At 44.0% G+C, this 19057-nt stretch overlaps 1 protein-coding gene across 2 annotated transcripts in view; it reads left to right on the top strand.

Annotated features, from left to right (window-relative positions):
* Nucleotides 1–16780, top strand: part of INTS4 (integrator complex subunit 4) — a gene marked incomplete at its 5' end in the record, with an annotated part of 30480 nt that extends 13700 nt beyond the window's left edge. For both annotated transcript variants that reach the window (XM_084306553.1, XM_084306554.1), the window contains 11 exons: nucleotides 985–1100; nucleotides 2285–2418; nucleotides 3187–3344; nucleotides 6076–6169; nucleotides 8281–8361; nucleotides 9205–9335; nucleotides 10286–10345; nucleotides 12938–13097; nucleotides 13473–13616; nucleotides 13818–13938; nucleotides 15511–16780. In XM_084306553.1, coding sequence (XP_084162679.1) covers nucleotides 985–1100; nucleotides 2285–2418; nucleotides 3187–3344; nucleotides 6076–6169; nucleotides 8281–8361; nucleotides 9205–9335; nucleotides 10286–10345; nucleotides 12938–13097; nucleotides 13473–13616; nucleotides 13818–13938; nucleotides 15511–15704 — 1393 coding nt within the window. In that variant the 3' untranslated portion in view covers nucleotides 15705–16780. The remainder of the gene's footprint in view (nucleotides 1–984; nucleotides 1101–2284; nucleotides 2419–3186; nucleotides 3345–6075; nucleotides 6170–8280; nucleotides 8362–9204; nucleotides 9336–10285; nucleotides 10346–12937; nucleotides 13098–13472; nucleotides 13617–13817; nucleotides 13939–15510) is intronic.
* Between the last annotated feature and the right edge of the window lie 2277 nt (nucleotides 16781–19057).

Below are 19057 nucleotides of genomic sequence, written 5' to 3'. Positions count from 1 at the left end.
AGAAGATAACGGGTCTAAAATCCTGTTGGTGGGTAAATCCTTGGAATGGCAGCTGTGCAAATGTTGTACATATTCACAACTGACAGAGAAACTCCACATTTTCCTTGCTTCTCAATACTTGTGGGAATCCAGAAGTGATGACCATGCTGGGGAAAAAAAAAAACAAACACCTGTATTACGAGCAGTCACAGCATTCTCAGGGTTTCCAGAAAAGCTGTTTTCACCCTCCAGTTTAAAAGTTACCTCCTCTGTGCAATTAATGTTTTGTGCTGCGTTGAGTAGTGATATTCTCCAGCAGCTGGCTAGCTCAGCCATGGCAAGGGGATTGGCTGCATGGCGTCGTGCTGGTGGAGGGATTTTTTTTCTGTCTGAGGAAAAATAATGAACACTTAAGGGGTTTTTTGTCGCTTAATGGAAGAGACAAAGGAAGCGATGCTTCAGCGCACATAGCCTGAGATGGAGTTCTTGGTTATTACCGGAGAATCTGTTTTCTAGTCTGCTTTTCCTTCTAGTATACTCTTACATTGTTTTTCGAGTTCAGTAGGGTTTGGTTTTGTAATGTTTTTTTTGGTTGTTTTGTTGTTTGCTTAGTCTTTTACTTCCTTACTCTTCTAGCTTTTTTTGAAGAAAAAACACTTAAAGTTTTTAATATTTATTATTTAGTTATCATTTAATATGAAAGTTTTTCTTAGGTTGTATAGCTCCAGCTGTTAACTGTCTCTTGGACAGCTTAAGTAAACTATTTTTTATTACTGCTTGTTTTTTTCAAGCCGTCTTTTCAGTTTTCTTGGATTCTCTCAAACTCTAAGACAAATCCTTAGCCCTGAAGAGACAGTGCTGCCCCGAGTTTGCACGTAGCCTTGAACAGGAGGATTTTTTCTTGCTGCCTGACACCTCAAAGTGCCCCTACAGTACAATAATGTCTTAAAACATTGCACTTTGCGATGTACAAGTTTCCTAAGAAATGTTTTAATCTGTTCACAGGTGCTTGAAGTTCTTGGGAAGCCGGCATCCCACTTTGGTGCTTCCATTAGTCCCCGAGCTGCTGAGCACACATCCATTCTTTGACACTCCAGAACCAGACATGGATGATCCAGCCTGTATCCTTTTAATGAAGCCAAACAATCTCTTTGACTGTAAAAGACTTCTTTGTGTTTTCCTGATGCTTACGTTTATTAAACCATTCCAGACTAGCAGGCAATCCCGTGACTATTTCTGAATCCCTTTGTCACTTTTATTACTGAGTTTTATTACTCAGCAAATGATGGAATAACCATTATCTGTAACCATCTTCATAAACACCAGTGTGGTATAATTAGCCTTTTTTTAATGTTATAATGAATGATCTGGTTATCAAACAATTTGTCAAGGTTTAGGCTTTCCAGATGAGCCCTTTGATGTGAAAATACATGTTTAGCTTGCACTAATCTGGAAAATGCTTTAGCTGAGTGGTTTTCCATGCAAGGAGTTGCTCTGGTCCGCGAAGCTAGTCCTTATTTTTCTCACAGCTCAGAGGCCATTAGCTAGCAGATTAAATACCTTGTGAGAATTGAAAAGGGCAGGGATCAGGTGGAGAGAGCTAAATCCTTAATCAGACAGTTAAGGAATCATTTGAGTCAATTTGTCTTAGGAGTTGAGGATCAAAGGAACTTTGAGGGGTGAAAACCATGAATTGTTATTCCAGAGAATGTTCTGGACGTAAATTGCCACCAAATTTTACAGAGAAATGCTCTGTGAAGAAAGCCTTGGGAGCCAGAAACAACAAGGTAGACCTGCATGGTACTGTTCCAGTGAGTAAACTGCTAGCTAAAAACAAAGGGTGTTCTCATTCAGAGTGCCAGGCAGGTTTGAATGAAGCTGGCTGAATAGCTCCAGCTGAAAACTTGGAAAGGATCTGGGGCGAGGAGGAGGAACTGGTTCCTCAGGTTGGAGCCTTTATGCTTGGCAGCTCGCAGATGGAGAAGATTTGCAGGAGTTGGGAAACGGGTTCAGGTCCCTTTTGTGAACTCCTTACTGGCTGCTATCCTTCGAGCTGTCTCAGAGCCTCACTGGCAGTAGCCTCCTTTCTCCAATGTGTCCCGTTCCGTAGTGTTTGCTCTTTGTACTTCATTTCTCTCTGCCCTGACAGCTGCCTCTTTGGGTTTTGCTCAGCATTCTTTGCCTGTAAAGAACTTCCTAAACAGTCTCCAGCAAAGGAAAAGCTGTTGAGTTGTTTTTAACGTGCCGTCCCCAAAGAGCTCTTCTGGTGGTTGTTTTATTTCTCGTTAACAATCCGTTTCAATAGACATTGCTGTTCTGGTTCTGATTTTCAACGCCGCGAAGAGTTGCCCAACAATGCCAGCGCTGTTTTCAGATCATACATTCAGACACTACGCCTACCTTCGGGACAGTCTCTCTCATCTGGTCCCTCCTTTAAGAGTAAGTTGAATCGCCCAGGTTTGTGCTTTCCCGCTCTGTTTTGAATATTGTTGCTCTCTTCCGTGTCCGCCAGCCTGTAATACTTTGATTCTGAAATATTTTTTTCCCCACAAAAGTGAATATTGAAGTGGATGTTCAGGAAGGAGAGCCAAATATTAAATTGCTACAATATGGATTTTGTAATATTTAGCAGGAGAATAAAGTTATTGCTCTCAAGTGAGGGTAGCACATGCTCTGCTGCTGAGAAAAGAATGCTAGAGGCACGATCCCAGGAGCTTTTTGTAAAGCTTCCCCTATGGGGAAGGGGAGCTCAGCCTTTTGTAGGTCTTGCAACGTTTGGCTTCTCTCCTACCTAAACAGTTTATTCGCGGATGTGTTCCTTGCCACTTTGAAGCAAGCTTTTCCTGCCTGGAAGTACAGGTGGGATTGAAGTCGGTCCTAAATCCTGTCACAGTTCATAAACCGGACTGCAGGTTGTGTGGTCTTGGACTTCCCCCGATCTCACGGCTTCGTAGTTAATGGATGAGGAAGATGTTTCCCTCCAAGGCACGCTGATGTTTGATCTGAAGATCTCGAGCTACAAACAGATTGTAAAACAGAGAGCGTTAACGAACAATTTACAGACTCCAAAGCCGTGGTGTAAATTTTGAATCAGAGAAATGAACTGGAGCTCGCAGTTGGTAGCAGTTCAATAATGCAGCAGCATTTTGCAGGGCTCTTAACTTGTGTTGGGCTTCCCGTCGCATGCACGTGCTTCTTTCTGCTTAGTTGCCAGGCAGGAAGCTGGTGTCCTCCCCCGTCTCTCCCAGCATTACACCACACGAAGATCCTTCCCAGCAGTTCTTGCACCAGAGCCTGGAGAGGGTTTACAACCTGCAGCACCTCGACCCGCAGGGCATACAGGAGCTGCTGGAATTCACCATTCGGTAAGGCTGTGCCTGTCCTGCTCGTCGGAAGATGGGGTAGGAGCAGCAGCTTCTCTGACGTAGCTGCTTTCTTTCTGAACGTCAATGTTTTTCTTTGGCCTTTGGCATTTAGTCCAAGCCTTCCTCTCGAGAGCACTTTGGCCAAGCAGAATTCACGGGCTGTTGAAAATAAAGCTGATGATCTTGGCTCTGCTGCACTGAATAATCAGTGAGGGTTTTAGGTGGACGTCTCTTCTGGGTATGGTGAGAGTACTGCATCTTGGACTGCTCATTTACCAGAAAATATACTTAAAATATACTTTGTTTTTATGGATGATGGCCTAGTGTGCCATTTCAAGTTCTCTCCCTGTACGTGCGCCTCATTTTGATCAGCTTATTTGTGATGTATGTGCACAGGGTTGTTTTTTTAGCTTGTTTGTGGGGTTTTCCCCTTCGGTCGTCCAGTTTCTAGGTCCTGTAGGAGAGGACCTGCTTCTGTTGCTCTGTTGGGTTCCTGTCACAAGTCCCACTGTTAAAGGACTTTGTCTTCTTCATCAGTTTGAAATTCAGAGAGGTTTTTTTATGGAAGAGACAATGTTACTGCGTGCTGCTCTCTGGATAGATGAGGTTACAGTGTGGCTTCTGACTGTGAGTTTTATGCTGCCTTCCCCGTTTCATCTCGGGCCTGATTTGCACAAACAAAGCACTTGAAAAGGATCCTTTCAGTGCGATCTGTCTGCTTGGAAAGAGGACAAGAGCCTTAGTTTTGAGAGTTAGCAAAATGGTCTAATGTGCTTTATTTGGATTACAGAATTCCAGAAAGCTTTTTTTCCCCCAAAAAAATCTGCCTTTTCTGTGCGTGTAGCTGCAAATTGCTTTCACACCCACCTGCAGTGGAGAATAAACAGCGTGCTCCTCGCTGAAAACCTGCTTCTGAGAGCTACGTGGCTTCTCCTCAGCTGTTTTGAAGCTGCAGCACGCAGCCTGGGAGCCCTGAGTGCAGGAAATGCTTTGAGCAGGTTATCTCTTGGCAAAGCATCTGAAATCTCAGCGGCACAATGAAACGCTGGGAACCTCAGGGGCTGGGAACAGTTTCCATTTTGAGGCCAGCAGTCGTGCCTGAGATGGCTGCACGCGCAGCTGATGTGCAGCAAAGGACAGCAACGGTTTGGAGCTGGTGGAAATCATTTGCTTGGCTTTTTAAATTTTTTTTCAAGCATCACCACCCAGGAGCTGTGCTAACCCAGCTGGTTTTTTTCCCCCCTTAGGAGAAGGAAGGATTTAAGACAAAAACAAAAGGGTGCTGAAGGTTATTTTGCAGAGGGGAAGATTTTTTTTGCTGCTCTAACGATTTTGGTGCTGGGAAGAGGGAAGTAGGAGGAAAACAGCAGCCATCCTGTGGTGGAACACGGCTCCCTCCTTATTGTCATCGGGGGAAGTAATGCAGACCTCCTGGTGGCTGCTGGTGACTGGCATTTCGAACCACGCTCAGGCCTGACACTCTGCCCCCAGGCTTCACAGCTGAAACTGTGCAGGCTTTTTAGTAATTTGGTCTTTGGGGTTTAGTTTCTCTGTCTGTACGGCAGGATTTATTTTTTTTTGTCTCGCAGGGACGTTGAAATCTGTTTAAGATCTGTAAGAAAATAGGATTGGTGGTGGTGGGAACCACACAGGACTGGGAAACGGAGGCTCTGAGTAGGTTGTAGCTGCAGGATGCCATCCTGCTCCACGTTAGCTCTCTCTTATCCCCTGGAAAAGGTGGAATTGAGTCAGTGCGAGGCTGGTTCTGCTGCCCCTGCCTTCAGGGAAGGCTTAGGGAAGATTTTCTTTTGGTGGCAAATCCAGAGCGTCTCATGGATGTGGTGCCAGATGACAGGCTTCGGGTGTAGCAGAGCTCAAGTTCCGGAATTGTATCGTAGGTACGAAGATAAATATGCACCAAACGAAAAGGGTTACCTGAAGGGGAAAAAACCAACACATTTTTTGATAATACAGTAGGAAATCTGAAAGTAGAAAGACAATTTTAGTACACCTTTGGATCAAAGCAAAATGCAGAGAACGAAGATGTTAAATCCACATTATCCAACTTAGTTTTTGTCGCAGAACCAAAAATGAATTTTGTTTCCTTAATGCATGCTTTAAAACATCCTGAAGAGTAGAGAACTAAGCCTTTCCGTGTTCCATTAACCATCTATTTTTTAACCTGTCAGGATAAAAGTCCCTTAGATGGCTGTTTGATTTACAAGAAATAACTGTACCAGACCACAGGCAGCAGCCAGTTGGGCAGGTATCAGTACAGCAGCTTGGAGTTTGTTTTGAAAAGGCAGCTATATTTCAGAGCTGCCTGCTTACACGAGCCCAGCGTGTTCCAAGCATCCTTTCCCAGCCACCAGGAGTAGGTAGATTTCCCAGCAGCGTAACGCAAACGCCTCGTTAGCTGCTGGGGAAAGCTGGAGCTTTTTCACTTTTGGAGTGAAATCTGGAACTGCTCTGCCCTGTGGTTCCCGTAGGGCCGCGGAGTAACGTGGGCTGACAGACTTACTGCTGCCTCCGCCGGCCTCCAGGAAAAACGGAGATGCCAAGTCCCAAGGTGCAAACTGTTTTGTAGAGCGTGTTTTCCTGCTGCTTCTGCTGCCCGTTCTCAGGGTGAGGAAAAAGCAGGATGCAGGGATAGCTGCCTGCTGCGTTCTGTGTGCATTTCAGCCTCCTGCTGTCTCAACACTTTTTTTTTTTTTTTCTTCTTTTGCTTCAGTGATCTTCAGAGGCTTGGGGAGCTGCAGTCGGAGCTGGCAGGGATGGCAGACTTCACGGCGACTTACCTGCAGTGTCAGCTGCTCCTCATCAAGGTTTGACTTCAGCTGGCTTTCTAGGGCTCTTCTTCACAATGCCCCCAATCCGTGGCAGTGATGAACTTTGTAAATGAAAACTGATCCGTGATGAAAGCTCAGATCCAGCGGATTTCTGATATCCCTGCTTCCCTTCTGTGGCAAATAATTTATGTGGTAACTTTGCAGATAACACACCATCGCACAGCTCTGCTGTTGCACGTACAACTTCTGTTGGCTCACGTGCATTTTGCCAGCAAAGAGCTTATTTCCTAACAGAAATCACAGTGGGAACAGCCACTCTGCAGCCTTTCACATTAAGAGAGTTCGCTTTTCTCTGCAAGAGACCGCTGGAATGCTTTTTGCTAAACTGCTGCTGAAAGTGGAGCTTTTCTAGACTCTTTTGTAGCCAGCTTTTTTGGCACCAATGCCAGAGGAATTCTTAAGGCTTGATTGAGCAAAATATCAGTCGTGCTTTACCATGCTGAAATGATCTGTCCGTTTGGTATTAGCAGACGAAGTGGTTCTTCTGATGCCACGGCAGCGACCCTTTTTGAAGTCAGCTTAAACAGGAACTCAGTTTTTTGCTTTGCTCCTTAAGCTTTAAGCTGACAACAGCGTGTGAGTGAGTTTAAGTGTTTAAGTCCTCAAACATAACCTGTACGTATGGAGAGACCGCAAACAAGTTTCCAGAAGGGATGCAGTAAGAGCTTTGTTACGTAAAACCAAGAAGGAATTTCAATTTCTCTAAATACGTAGCTGCTTCTTAGAATACAGCAGCCCTCAGCTCCTTGGAATATGTTTCTAACCCAAAGAAAACGTTGTAGATGAGTGGTGTTACAATTCCCTTTGTAGTTAATTGAGGAATTAATTATCCTTAATCGAGGACCACTTCCAACCCAAACCATTCTATGATTCTCCAAAATCCAGAGCTTCTCCCAAAGCAGAATGTGCAGGGGACCAGTGTTTGGAGATGGCCTCGGTGCCTTTCTCCAGGGGCTGACTGGAGTGAGCCACCCTGCAGTGCTCTGTCTGGAAGAAGTGGGTAAACACTGCCCAAGCCGTTCTTTCCTTGAGCTGTAGAAGAAACAGTCAGTGTCTCAGTGATGGAGAGGAGTAAGCAACGTGGCTGAAATGAAAACTAACTCCTAATATCATGCAATTAGGAATTTTGAGGCAGCAGAAAGAACCTTAGTGTCAGAGCAGCCCTTTTCAGTAGATTTCTTTCCAATTGTTTCTTTTCCCACCACAACAGAAACTACTGGAGGGGAAAAAAGCATTTTAATTTTCCCTCAAATGCCAAAAACTTCTGGACTCTAAAAGGCTCTACGTACCCTGCCCTTCGAGGAGATCCCATTTTTAAATGGGATTCTGGGGCCAGCCTAGGTGAACGATACAGCGTGCAGGTTCTTGAGCTTTGGCTACAGCCACTTTTGGGTGTGCTTGTATCTGAGGTCAGGCAGCTTTAAAACAAACAAAAGTGATATAAATCATCCAGTAAAACCTTCTTGATTGTTTTTAACATAAACCAAAAAGCAAATGGGGTTTCTATAGTGCCAATACCAGCAGCTGTATTACGCTCAGTAACTCCAGGATCTTTTTGGGCAAAAAGGGGGGTGGAAACTGTCAACAGGAAGGTTCAGAAATATGACGGCGTGGGTGCGTTTCTGGGGACAGTTGTTATTGTTTCCACTTTCTGCCTGCAATCTGAGAATGCCCAGCTCTTAGTCTCAAGGAGGTGATAATGCAGTGGGTTATTGTTTCGCTAATAAGCGGCTGTGTTCTGCATGAAGTTCTCCTTAAAAAAGTACTTGAAAAGTCTGCAGCTCAGCCAGCCCCTCGTTCCCAGCATTGTTAATGTTGTTCTCAACTTCAGTTTCTTATTTTATAGCTATGTAGGTGTCTGGGTGTGCTTATATAAAAACACAGATTTTGGAGGCTTCAGTGCCCTGGGTTGTGCTTAAAAGCAAGAAGAAACCTTTGCCCTGCTCTTTCAAACAACCTGTTGGTGTAGAGCCAAGAAACGGGGCACATTCCCTGTTCCTAAGCCCATTTCATCTAGCACAGGGTTGTAATGCTTAGACTCAACTGGGTGTTTGTTTATGATCACATTTCTTCATTTTCTTTTGTAGGCCTTGCAGGAGAAGCTGTGGAACGTGGCGGCTCCTCTGTACCTGAAACAGAACGCGTTGGCATCTGCTGCGGCCAAGCAGGTGAGGCTGAAGCAGCCGGGGCTGCGTCCTCAGATCCAGGGATCCAGATCTGGAGGCAAGTCCTCAGATCCAAGCCTCCTTGGCCATGTGACAACAACGCATTTCTGACCTTCTACCACAGTCTGTCCGAGTAAATCTTAACTCCCCAAAGCAGAGCAGTTTCTGTCATCTTCAAAAGATCAAATCAGGTGGCACTGGGGAGATTTATGACCACTGGAAAAAGGCAAACATCACACACGTCTTCCTGAATAGTAAGAAAGAGTGGAGAGCTGTTTGTGATGTTTTTTTCCAGGATCAGATCATCAAACAAAACAAAAAGCTAAGTTCTTCTATCTTCAGGGACAAAATGAGCTATTCAATAATCCGGAAACAAATCTAAGGTAAAAGCAAGTTCCTGGATCTGCTGGGAAGTTAGGCTGACATTTTGAGTCTCCAGTTAATTAAAATGTTTTAAGAGGCAGCTACTGCTGTGCATCACAACCTCCTGTGCTGTTGACAGTTGTCCCTAGGGAAAACAGAAGCCTATCAGCTTCTTAAATCTCCTCTAATTGAACTGTCGTTCTTGGGTGCCCTTCTTAGCAGCATGTGGACCCCCAGGGAAGTTTTTCCTGTTGTGATGGTGAGTGTAGATCACTTCCCGTCAGCGCAAGGTGAGGGAATCTTATTAAATAACTCGTAAGTTGTTGCTTCTGTACAGTTTTACTGAGCCCAGTGCTATTAATTTCAGCACTTCTCTTGTCTACTTAAGCCCATCTATTCAGCAGATAAATTTTTGTTGCCCGCGACTGGGCAACAAAAATTGAAGTCTGATGGCTTGTTACCCCCGTGGTGTCTGTCTGACAGATCGTGGAAGAAACGTACAAGATGGAATTCATGTACAGCGGGGTGGAAAACAAGCAAGTGGTCATTATCCACCACATGAGACTGCAGGCAAAGGCTTTACAGCTGATAGTGACGGCGCGCACCGCCAGAGGGTAAGGACGGTGAGAAGAGCTTCGTAGGGTTACCTGGAAGCTTTGTATCCTCAAACTTTGTTTCGCAGAGTGTCAAGGCTAAATTCTACACAGAAAACATCGTGGCTTAGCAATAAGCAGTTGCAGAATGAAGAACCTTGTGTCTTTGGTGTAGCTACGTAATGGCACGGTACTAAATCAGATGACAAAATTATTGGGAAGACGTGTTGGGAGAGATGAGCTCTCTCAGGTACAAACATGCAAGAAGAAAACTAGGGTAAAAACATTACATACGTTAAAAACATTGTCCAGAGTGTCTTAGAATTGAAACTTGGGTCATATTTAAATGAGGAAAAAATGACACATTGAAGAATGCAACAGCCACATTACTTTGTTTTGAGCTTAAATCATCAGGAAAGAATTGCCTTTTTGACTCATTTACTACCAACGTTTGTGGGACAGCCAAAATGCACAGTTCAGGTAACAGAAGAGGCTCTGTGTAGTTCATTTTGGCTGCCCAGGTGAATAAGGTTATGCTTGGGTTTAAATGGCTCTAGAATTAGAAGTTCATCTAGCGGAGTTAGAGCAAGGTGGTTTAAATCCTTTTTTTTCCTTACTTTTGCTTTGAATCTGTTGCTATCAATTTGCTGTGTTGCCATAGAGGTCTGTGATATATTTGCCTCTTACCCTCTTTTATGGGTGGAAAGTTAATATTTTCTAGCCATGGCTTTGGGAACTTAGTGCCTTCTGCAAACACAAGGGATTTCTTGTGGAGGGGGCTGTGGATGGAGGCAGGAAAATGGCAGCTGATTTTTTTTTTTCTCCTGGGGAGAATGCATTTCTGGAATTGTCTTTAAGATCTTACAGTTTTAAGGAGCTTGAACTGGATTTCAAAACACCTCAATGCTTATGACCACAGAGCCAGTTTTCTTCATGCAAAAATAAACTGAGGAATGTTATCTTCATTACAGAGTGGAACCCCTTTTTGGGATGTGTGAGAAGTTCCTACAGGAAGTAGATTCCTTTCAGAGGTGAGAAATTCCATTGCTTTTTTGCTTTGTATTTTAAAACTGAAGTTGATGTGAAATGTTCTGAAGGCTGGTGACAATTCTTCTGTACGTAACTTGGTCTAGAATGTGCCAAACTTGGCTTTCCTAAGTATGTAAAACTGAAATAAAATGAAATAAATTCATAGCCATATAATGGGGGAATTCTGCCCTAAATATAGGATATTTGTTTTCCCTTTTGCTCACTGAACCTACGGGTCAGGCTCTGAAAGAGGCTGTTACAAAATCCCACCTCTTCAGCAGTGTGCTGGGACGAGCAGTTCTATACCGAAGGCCCTTTCAGATCTCTCTGGAGTTCGTGTGGGGTTTTTCTGTACTTGGAGCATTTTTCACATCTTTGCAAAGCGTTTGGAGGTGCTTTGTGATCCCTCATTCACTTCAAGTAAATGCAGAAGCTGTGATGATTGCTATCAAATTACCTGGGCCCATTAAAGCTCGTTACCATCGGGGAATATCCCATTCATTTTTCATCCATTCACATCTCCCTTCCCCCGTTGCTCTCCTACATTAGGGCCTGCTGTCATGAGATAACGATAAAGCATGAAGGAAACTCCATTCTAAACATCGAATCAGGAGTGTGACAAAAGGGGAATTTCTCTTTTTCCTCTTGCCAAATTTCCAACTTTGAAGTTAAGAAGTGGGCAATCTACATACTCAACGTGGGGATCATCTTACATTTACACTGTGGACCACTGCTTATGCTCTTTTTGCACTAGAAAGAGAGGTTCTTATTCCATTTTACCCTCATTTGGAGGTCTAAAATGGGTCAGATTAGCGATGCAGAGGTTTTTCCTTGGAGTCAGAAGGGAATTAGCTAGACCAGAGACAGGTATCCAGAGGTGACTGAGCAGATTCCACCTCTAGTTCTTGATTAAATTCCATTCTACCTATTGTTTACATGTTTGATGGTTGAGTGTGACAGAAGGGAGTTGGACCTATTCCATCACAATTAGCTTATTTGGTAGGCACTGCATGGGACTCTTCCCTTCCTTCCCGTCTTTTCCTCACGCTAGATCTTGGGATCAGCAAAACTGAATCCCTTTGTCTTAGGAATGCAACACCTACAGGCCGTGAGGAATTCCACAAAAGAGAAACTGAGTTTCAACAGATCTTGTCAGCTGTAAGGTCGCCTAGAAAACGCCTCTACATGTAAAATCCCCGTGTCTAGGTCGTGCAGCCTCAGCCTGCCAGATTTGAGCAGCATCACACGACAGAGTAGGTGAAATTTGCTGTCTGGGCAGTGATAGTCACAGGAGAGAGCACATATTCCTAGGCGAGGGTGATTTTTCTCCATCCTTGCCAACCATGAGCTCGTGACAGAGGCTTCCGTTTAGGGACTTTGAACTCCTCTCGAGCATCACCAGGATCTTGAAGAAAATCTCACTTCCAGGGCTTTAGGACCCGAAGCTGATTTTTGAACAAGCCCAGAATTCCTGTCCAGGCTTAACCCTCGGTGAAAACACAGCCCAACGCTGGACTTGACAAGCAGGGAGGAGAGCACGTTGATCAAGAGGCTGTTCACCTACAGAAACAGCGCCTTTTATTCTATATCTTCACCAAATTGCACAAAGCATTTACTGGGCTTACAAAATAATCCTGCTAAATGTGGCAGGAATGTTGCTGACAGTAACAAATAAGCCCCCAGGGAGTCAGTTTAACAAAGTGTTTTGTGGGGATGTATAGTGCTAGACCAATTTTGCTTCTATATAAAGAACAAGAAATACCGAATTCTCCTCTTGTGAGCAGCTCTTGTTATGGAATGAATTCTCTTCTGTTCTTGACCTCTAAACTAGCTTATTTTTTTCTTACTGATTCTAGCTTAATTGTTAAAATTTTACTACACAAACATAACAATTAATACTCTTATTGGTAGACCAAAGCCATTTTGGAAACTTTCCTACAGCAGGAGGTCAGACAATTCGTGTTTTGGGTGCGTGGCTATGTTAGATCCTCTAATGAGTCAGCAATTTAGTGAGCCACATGAAAGAGCACAACATAATGAGGCACGTGCACCTCTTCCCCAAGATGTACCAACCTCCAGAGTTTACAAAGCAACTGTAAGAGGAGTGGCACTTCCATCCAACTGGATTTCTTCCTCGAGACATTGAGATGGAATGCGGAGTGCTGGAATTGCCTGTAATTTCATTTAATTAGCGCTCTTACTGTCAAAACAGCATGAGAGCGGCACGTGCACTCTTGTGTGGACGCATCCTTACAGCAGCTGGTTCTCATGACTGTGCTGTTGACTTCACTTCAACATTTCTACCTCCTCCTGTGCAAATCCAGATTCAAATCCAGATTCCTTTGCCTGCTAGGCTCTATGTTGATAAAGGACTTAAGAAATGAGTTCTGTGTTATTGGTGTCAACTTGAACGCAAGGTATGGTCCCAACAGAGCTAGCCAAAATTATTTTAAGTATGAGTTATGCATCAGAAATGGAATCTGTGTCTCATTCTGTCACTGTAACTAAATATAAAGATTAACCAGCTTGTCTGAAGATAACAACACCATTAAATGTTGAAATAAGCTTTTTTTTTTTAATCAATTTTAATACAGGTGTTTCATCTCTGAGCTCCCGCGTATGCAAGGCAGTTTTGTAGATAAATTGCTGGACTTGATGCCCAGACTTGTGACATCCAAACCTTCGGAAGTGGTCAAGATTCTTCAAACAACGCTGCGACAGAGTACCTTCCTCCACCTTCCTCTTCCAGAGCGGGTCAGTTTAATGCAGAGAATTAAAATGCAGTAGCCTTGCAGGCTGTCTTCAGCTTCCAAATAGTTCCTAATAGCCCATGAAGATTTTATCATGGACTCGCAGCATGTTCCAAGTTGGAAGGGAGCCACAAAGAGCATTTAGTCCAACTCCTTTATTATTGGAGTGTTATTTCATAGGTGTGATTTCATCACCTTTTTCTCCTTACCTAGCGTCGCTAAGACTATTGCTAAAAGTCAGGAAGATTTAATAATTCCTGGCAGTATCTGAAATGATCCAAAGTTCACGCGCAATTTCTCTGTTAAGAACAGTAATGATTCTCTCTTCCCTTTTTTTTTTTTCCTCCCTTATTTTTCACAACCGTTTGGCCTCTTGCAGCTCCACAGAGCGAGTGCGAATATCATTGAGCCGACGGGTGAATCCGATAACCCTCTGAGGTTTACCTCGGGGTTGGTCGTGGCACTGGACATCGACGCGACTCTGGAACACGTGCAGGATCCCCAGGGAACCGTTAAAGTTCAGGTAAGCAGTCGCTTGACACAAATGCCAAGATTGTGCCTTAGGGGTGGTTTGCATAAGGATGCCAATACCTCTAAATTGCAAATAATTGTGTGTTTTATTAACAGTGTCAGTGACTTCTGAATTTGAAAGCACCAAACGAGTGCACCTTGTACAAATCTAGTTGTCATTCAGTTTGTTTTTTGTTTTTTTTTCCCCCTATAGGTGTTGTATCCAGATGGACAAGCGCAGTTAATCCATCCCAAACCCGCTGACTTTCGAAATCCTGGTCCTGGAAGGCACAGGCTGATAACTCAGGTTTACCTCTCGCATACAGCATGGACAGGTAACGCTACCAGTACAAGTTCACGTGGCTGTGTTGCTGTTCATATTCCATCGCAGTTGGCATTTGTGCTTCCCTGTGAAAGTAATTGGCTTGTGGGCTTCAAGCAACAAAAGCAAAGAGTTTTTGGCAGCTCCCTTTCTCCTGTTTCCTTTTAAACTGCCCACATTTATTCAAATGTGGGCTTTTTCTCTGAGCAGTTTATTTTCTGTTAATAGGATTTGGTGATCTACGTTGTTAATGAAGGGATTTTTTTTCTTTTTACTGTTCCACTTACTCCATTTTATATAGCACCTCTACAGTCTATTTGTTCATTCTGCTTATCTTTGTTTTGCTTCTCCAAATCAAAACATGGTATTGTTCCTGCAGCTGGAAGCATCTGGATTTAAAGGTTGATCCTGTACCAGAGGGACCTGAATTGGGTCCTTATTTTTGCTTCTGCAGTGTACGCAGGAAAAGCATTTTAATCCCAGGGGATTCTGCTCTGGTGTCTCCCCTAGCCAGTATTTTAGTTAATAACTTTGACATCGGCACTTAGGCATATAAAAATGTGGAGTGGACGTCAAGCTGGGATGGGTTGAGAGAACAGGACCAGAATTCAAAGCAATAGACAAAATAAAATTGCCTTAATTTATGAAAAATAAATTCACTTAGGCCAGTAAAAAGTGTGCGCCCAGGAAGGAGGATGCTCAAATAAAAAAGGGGGTTTAAGTCTTGGAGATGAGAAGCAGTAGCAGTGGCTGTGAAGCTACAAATTGAAGAGGAGCTGTGGCAAAACGGTGAATCTTAGGGTGGTGTTAGCTGAACTGTGGTATAACCGTGGAAAAAAGGTTATTTTTTGTGCTCCATCTGGTGCCGATGAGGTCTCAGAGTGCCACTGCAGTGCTGGGCCTCTCATCTCTAAATTACATAGTTGCCTGTAGGTCTCGATAATGTGCTCTGTAAGAAAAACCTAAAAGGATCGTGTTTTTCAGCCTAGAAGGGAAAAATTTTGACATTTAGCCCAGCATGCTCTGCTGCTCGGTTGTTCTGTGTGGGCTAAAAGCCTGCTTTCATTATGACCGCTGGGAGGAGAACAAAGTGAGATCACCTTGTGGGCAGTATCGGGAATATTTGTCTAACTGCTGAGATTGAAAAACAGGGCAAAAAGCTGGCTTGCAGGACCTCCAGCTGAAGGGAATCTTCAAGTAATCTCCTGTGCTGTGGGTCTTCCCAGACATCATCTGGATTTTACTTGATCCTGCCGTAAATACAGAGGGGAAGGCCTGCTAGTTCTCTGCTTTTTAATGAATTTATCATTATTGGGTTGGAATAACTTCTAACAGTTCTATTTGAAGTTTATTTTGAATTTACTCATAGGATTTTCTTTTTAAGCTATGACAAAGAGGCAGAAGGGAATAAAGCAGCGCTTAATTCTGTGCTGCCTGCGATGACAAGGTTGTGTTTCCAAACACCAGGCTAGATTCTGATCTCTCACCCTAGAATTAGAATACATAAGACAAAATTTCGTTCAGCATTGCTTGTTCACTCCATGAGGGACTCATGTTTGGCTTGTTCTGTTTTTTTTCTCCTCAGAGCCGTGTCAGATTGAAGTGCGGCTGCTGCTGGCCTACAATTCCAACCGGAGCAAGGCGACTGCTAAGGTTCCCAAATCGACCTGGAACGAGAGCATGGAGGCTCTCCCGCAGCCTGAAAACGGCATCGAGGGGACCATACCCTTCAGCAAACCCGTCAAAGTTTATATCATGCCCAAACCTGCCAGGCGGTGAAACCTGCCACTAAGAGAAATACATTTAGGGGGTTGTTGGGTTGAAAACGAAACCCATGTGCTGCGTTCCAAGGCACCAAACCAGAACAGTGTTACGCTTCTACAAAACGTGTCAGCCAGAAAAGTAAAGGTGCTGAAGAACGTTGGTCACTGTTCGAAGCAGATAGACTGATGCAGGAGTTATTCAGGTAGCTGAGGAGTTTCGAGGAAATGTTATTTCTGTATTGAATCAACAAAATCGAGGCAATTCTCAGTCAGCATTCCAGTAATAACTGCGCTGGGCCAGAACTCCTTAAAGCCTTTAGGTTTTCTGCTGAAGCTGTTTACTGTGTAAATGCTCAGGCATGTAAATCTCTGCTTTTTTTAATTTTAACAATACTCTGAGATGAAACTAATGAGGTTTGATATATTTTTTTTTTGTCTAAAACTTGTATTTTCGCGTTGGTACCTAAATCCTTAACCAAAAAAAAAAAAATCTGAAGTGTTATTGTCCTTGTGTGGGAAGGGCCTTGGAGTGGTAGCAACACAGCAGGGTGTTACCTTTTTGGTTTACATGAAAGGGAGTTGTACATCCCTCTGTCTCTCTGAATTTTAACCCACTCTCCTGTTGCACACTTGTATGCCTTTAGAAATGCTGCGATTAAATAGCAGGGGTTGAAAAAAAGATGGAATCCCTTACCACTAAGTCGTACAGAATCTGTTTCTGAGTCCTGGTCTTGGCCTGAACTGGTGCTGCGATGGGAAAAGCTGTTTAGTTTCATAATTCAGCAGCACTTCTGGCAGTTAAAGCCTGCCTGAGGTGTTGCAGGAGCTGAACATGCTCCTGAAGCAGCTGTGCTGAGTGCCAGGGCCAGGGAGCCCCTTACCAACAGGACTTGTGGTCAGAGACCCAAACGTTCGGTCCTGTAATCTGCAGCCCCTTTTTTTGTCGCCCTCTGTTCACAGAGGGCCTCAAACCTAAATTTGATATTCCGATTTGAGCGATTTGTGGCAATCTTTCGTGGGATTTTCTAGGAGCACTTAATACATGAAACTTTGTAGTGCAGCAGCCAAATGCTACCTGTGTTCACAAATCAGTTTTTTTGTGGTTTTTTTTTTTTTTTTTTTTTTTTTTTTTAAAGGGGGTGGTAGTGGTGGGAAAGGCTTAGTGCCTAAACGAAGCAGTGAAGAAATTTTCCACTTGTACAGAGATCAAAACCCCTTACGTGCTTTCCTACAATAAAATTGGAAAACCCATTCTCATTTGTTTCTCTTTCTTATAAGAGTGAACCTGCATGGTGTGGCCTAATAAGAGATTACTGTGAGGCTTTCACGATATTTCTTAATTATTTTGTTTAGGACTGATAAGTTGTGGTCTGAAGACTCCTAACCATAAAACTGCTCAGCTGGGGCTGCAGATAAACCCTTGGGGTGCTGTGTTCACCAGCTGGCCAGCAGAAATTCATCCTTTCCTCCTGCTCTGTGGTTATCATGTGCTCCCAGGCCACGCATGATCAGTCAATTCCTCCATTCTGGACGTTTTTTCATTGGGGATATCAAAATCTTGGCATCTTTCTCGTGAGCACTGGGCCTGTTTCTGTATCTTCCTCCCAGATGCTGTGTTTGAACTCCTCTCATTTAACAGACGAGCAAAGTTCACACTCAAAAGTTCAAAGTTCATTGCCACTGAGAATCAAGCACTGAAAGGCTTTGGAGAAGTTCCACATCTGTAACTTCAGGTGACTGAAATCACCTGAAAATTTAAAACCACTCAAATATTTCCAACCCCCTAATAAGAGCTTCCTGTAGTTGGCTTCTCTTCTCGATACCATCCCAGAGTTCTCTTTCTCTGGCTTCTGCTTTGAATGGGAAGAAATCTGAGGTCCTCCCTTTCTTCATAGGTTTCATCTCTTCAAGCAGATGACTGATTCATCATTTTAAATGAACTGAGAAGTGTTCTGATCATTACGATCTTAAATTTCAATGCCAGATGCTGTTTTCTTAATATTGTGATCCTTTCAGGATTCAAGTGTACCTTTGTTTTCCCTGTTCAAACCCCTCACCTCCGCCCTCTGTGTTTTGTCTTGTAGTTAAACATCAGGGCAGAGGGTCAAGAAGCTGGTAAAAGCTGACCAACCACGTAAGGGTTGTTCGAAAACTTCTTGTTTAACTTTTCAGATGTAATTACACATCTTATTCAAGCCTAGTTTTGCATGCTTTTAATGGGAAATTCATAACCAGGTCACTTAAGAGCATTGAAATTAATTAGGCTAATTCTTAGGCCTTTGAAACTGAACACTGCAATTACCGAGTCGAGGACGCTTAAAACAACGCGCGGATTTACTCAGAACAACGTTGATGATTACGAGATGCTAACTCAGCCCCGGTGTGGCTTTCACAGCTTTGCTTTTACGTGCTTTTAAAAGTAAGCAGGTACAGCCACTGCCAGCAAAGAAAGACGTCTGAAAGAAGAAAGAACAGGGCACGTGTCTAAATGGGGACTGTACGATATCACCGTGGGTTCCAGCTCGTGGAGAGGGATTTCCTCCGCATTCCTGTGCTGCTTACCCAAGTTGTCAGATCTTTTGACAAAGCCAGAGATAGAAGCGCTGTTTTTATCTTACTTCACTCACCTCTGCCAGTTTATTCTGAGGAAGAGGAGCTGTAAACGCTGCCTGCTGCCCCTTAAATGCTCCTCGCGTGGTGTTCAGGTGCATATCAGAGCTTTTTTGCAGCCTGCTGCTCCTCGCTGCCAGCTCGGGCGTGCTGCTCCCCGCAGATAAGAGCCGGGGACCGAAGGGCGTTCAGTGGCTGGAGCAGCCCAAGCGAAGCGGAGTTTTTTGGGAGCAGCCACAGCCGACTTGGGCAGCTGAGCTGCGAGCGGTGACAGGAGGTAGGGCTGCAAGAGACTTGCAGCAGGTTATCTCCTTGTCGACACCGAGTTCTTGTGCTGCTGGGAGCAAGATTTAGCAGTTTAGAGACAGAAGTTTAAAGCCAGAAACCTGCTTCCCTGCTGAGAAGTGGAATCTCCTGTATCCTGCCAAATGAAAGGAACAATGAGGAGGCCAAATGAAAGGAACAATTAAGAGGCTGTGGCACAAATGCACACACCTCTGTGTCACCTGGCACCGTGCCACTGCTGCTCCTGCCTGCGGGAAGGACAAAGCCAAACGGGGTTGGTGGGGGAAGGAGCCCATCAAATTTAGCTCAAATGCAGGTTCTGGGTCTAGGAGTTCTGTTGAATGTGGCTTCATCCAAAAATTTACTTCAGTGCTGTATGAAAACAAAAAGCAAGCCACCAAACAAAAGCAGCAGGTGAGAGAGAAGGTGTTTGCCTAACTTCTAGTAGCGTAACAGTATTTAATCAACTGGAAT

This window comes from Netta rufina (genome assembly GCF_964035555.1).
Source record: "Netta rufina genome assembly, chromosome: 1".
NCBI classification, from domain to species: domain Eukaryota; kingdom Metazoa; phylum Chordata; class Aves; order Anseriformes; family Anatidae; genus Netta; species Netta rufina.
This window is presented reverse-complemented; position numbering and strand designations above follow the sequence as displayed.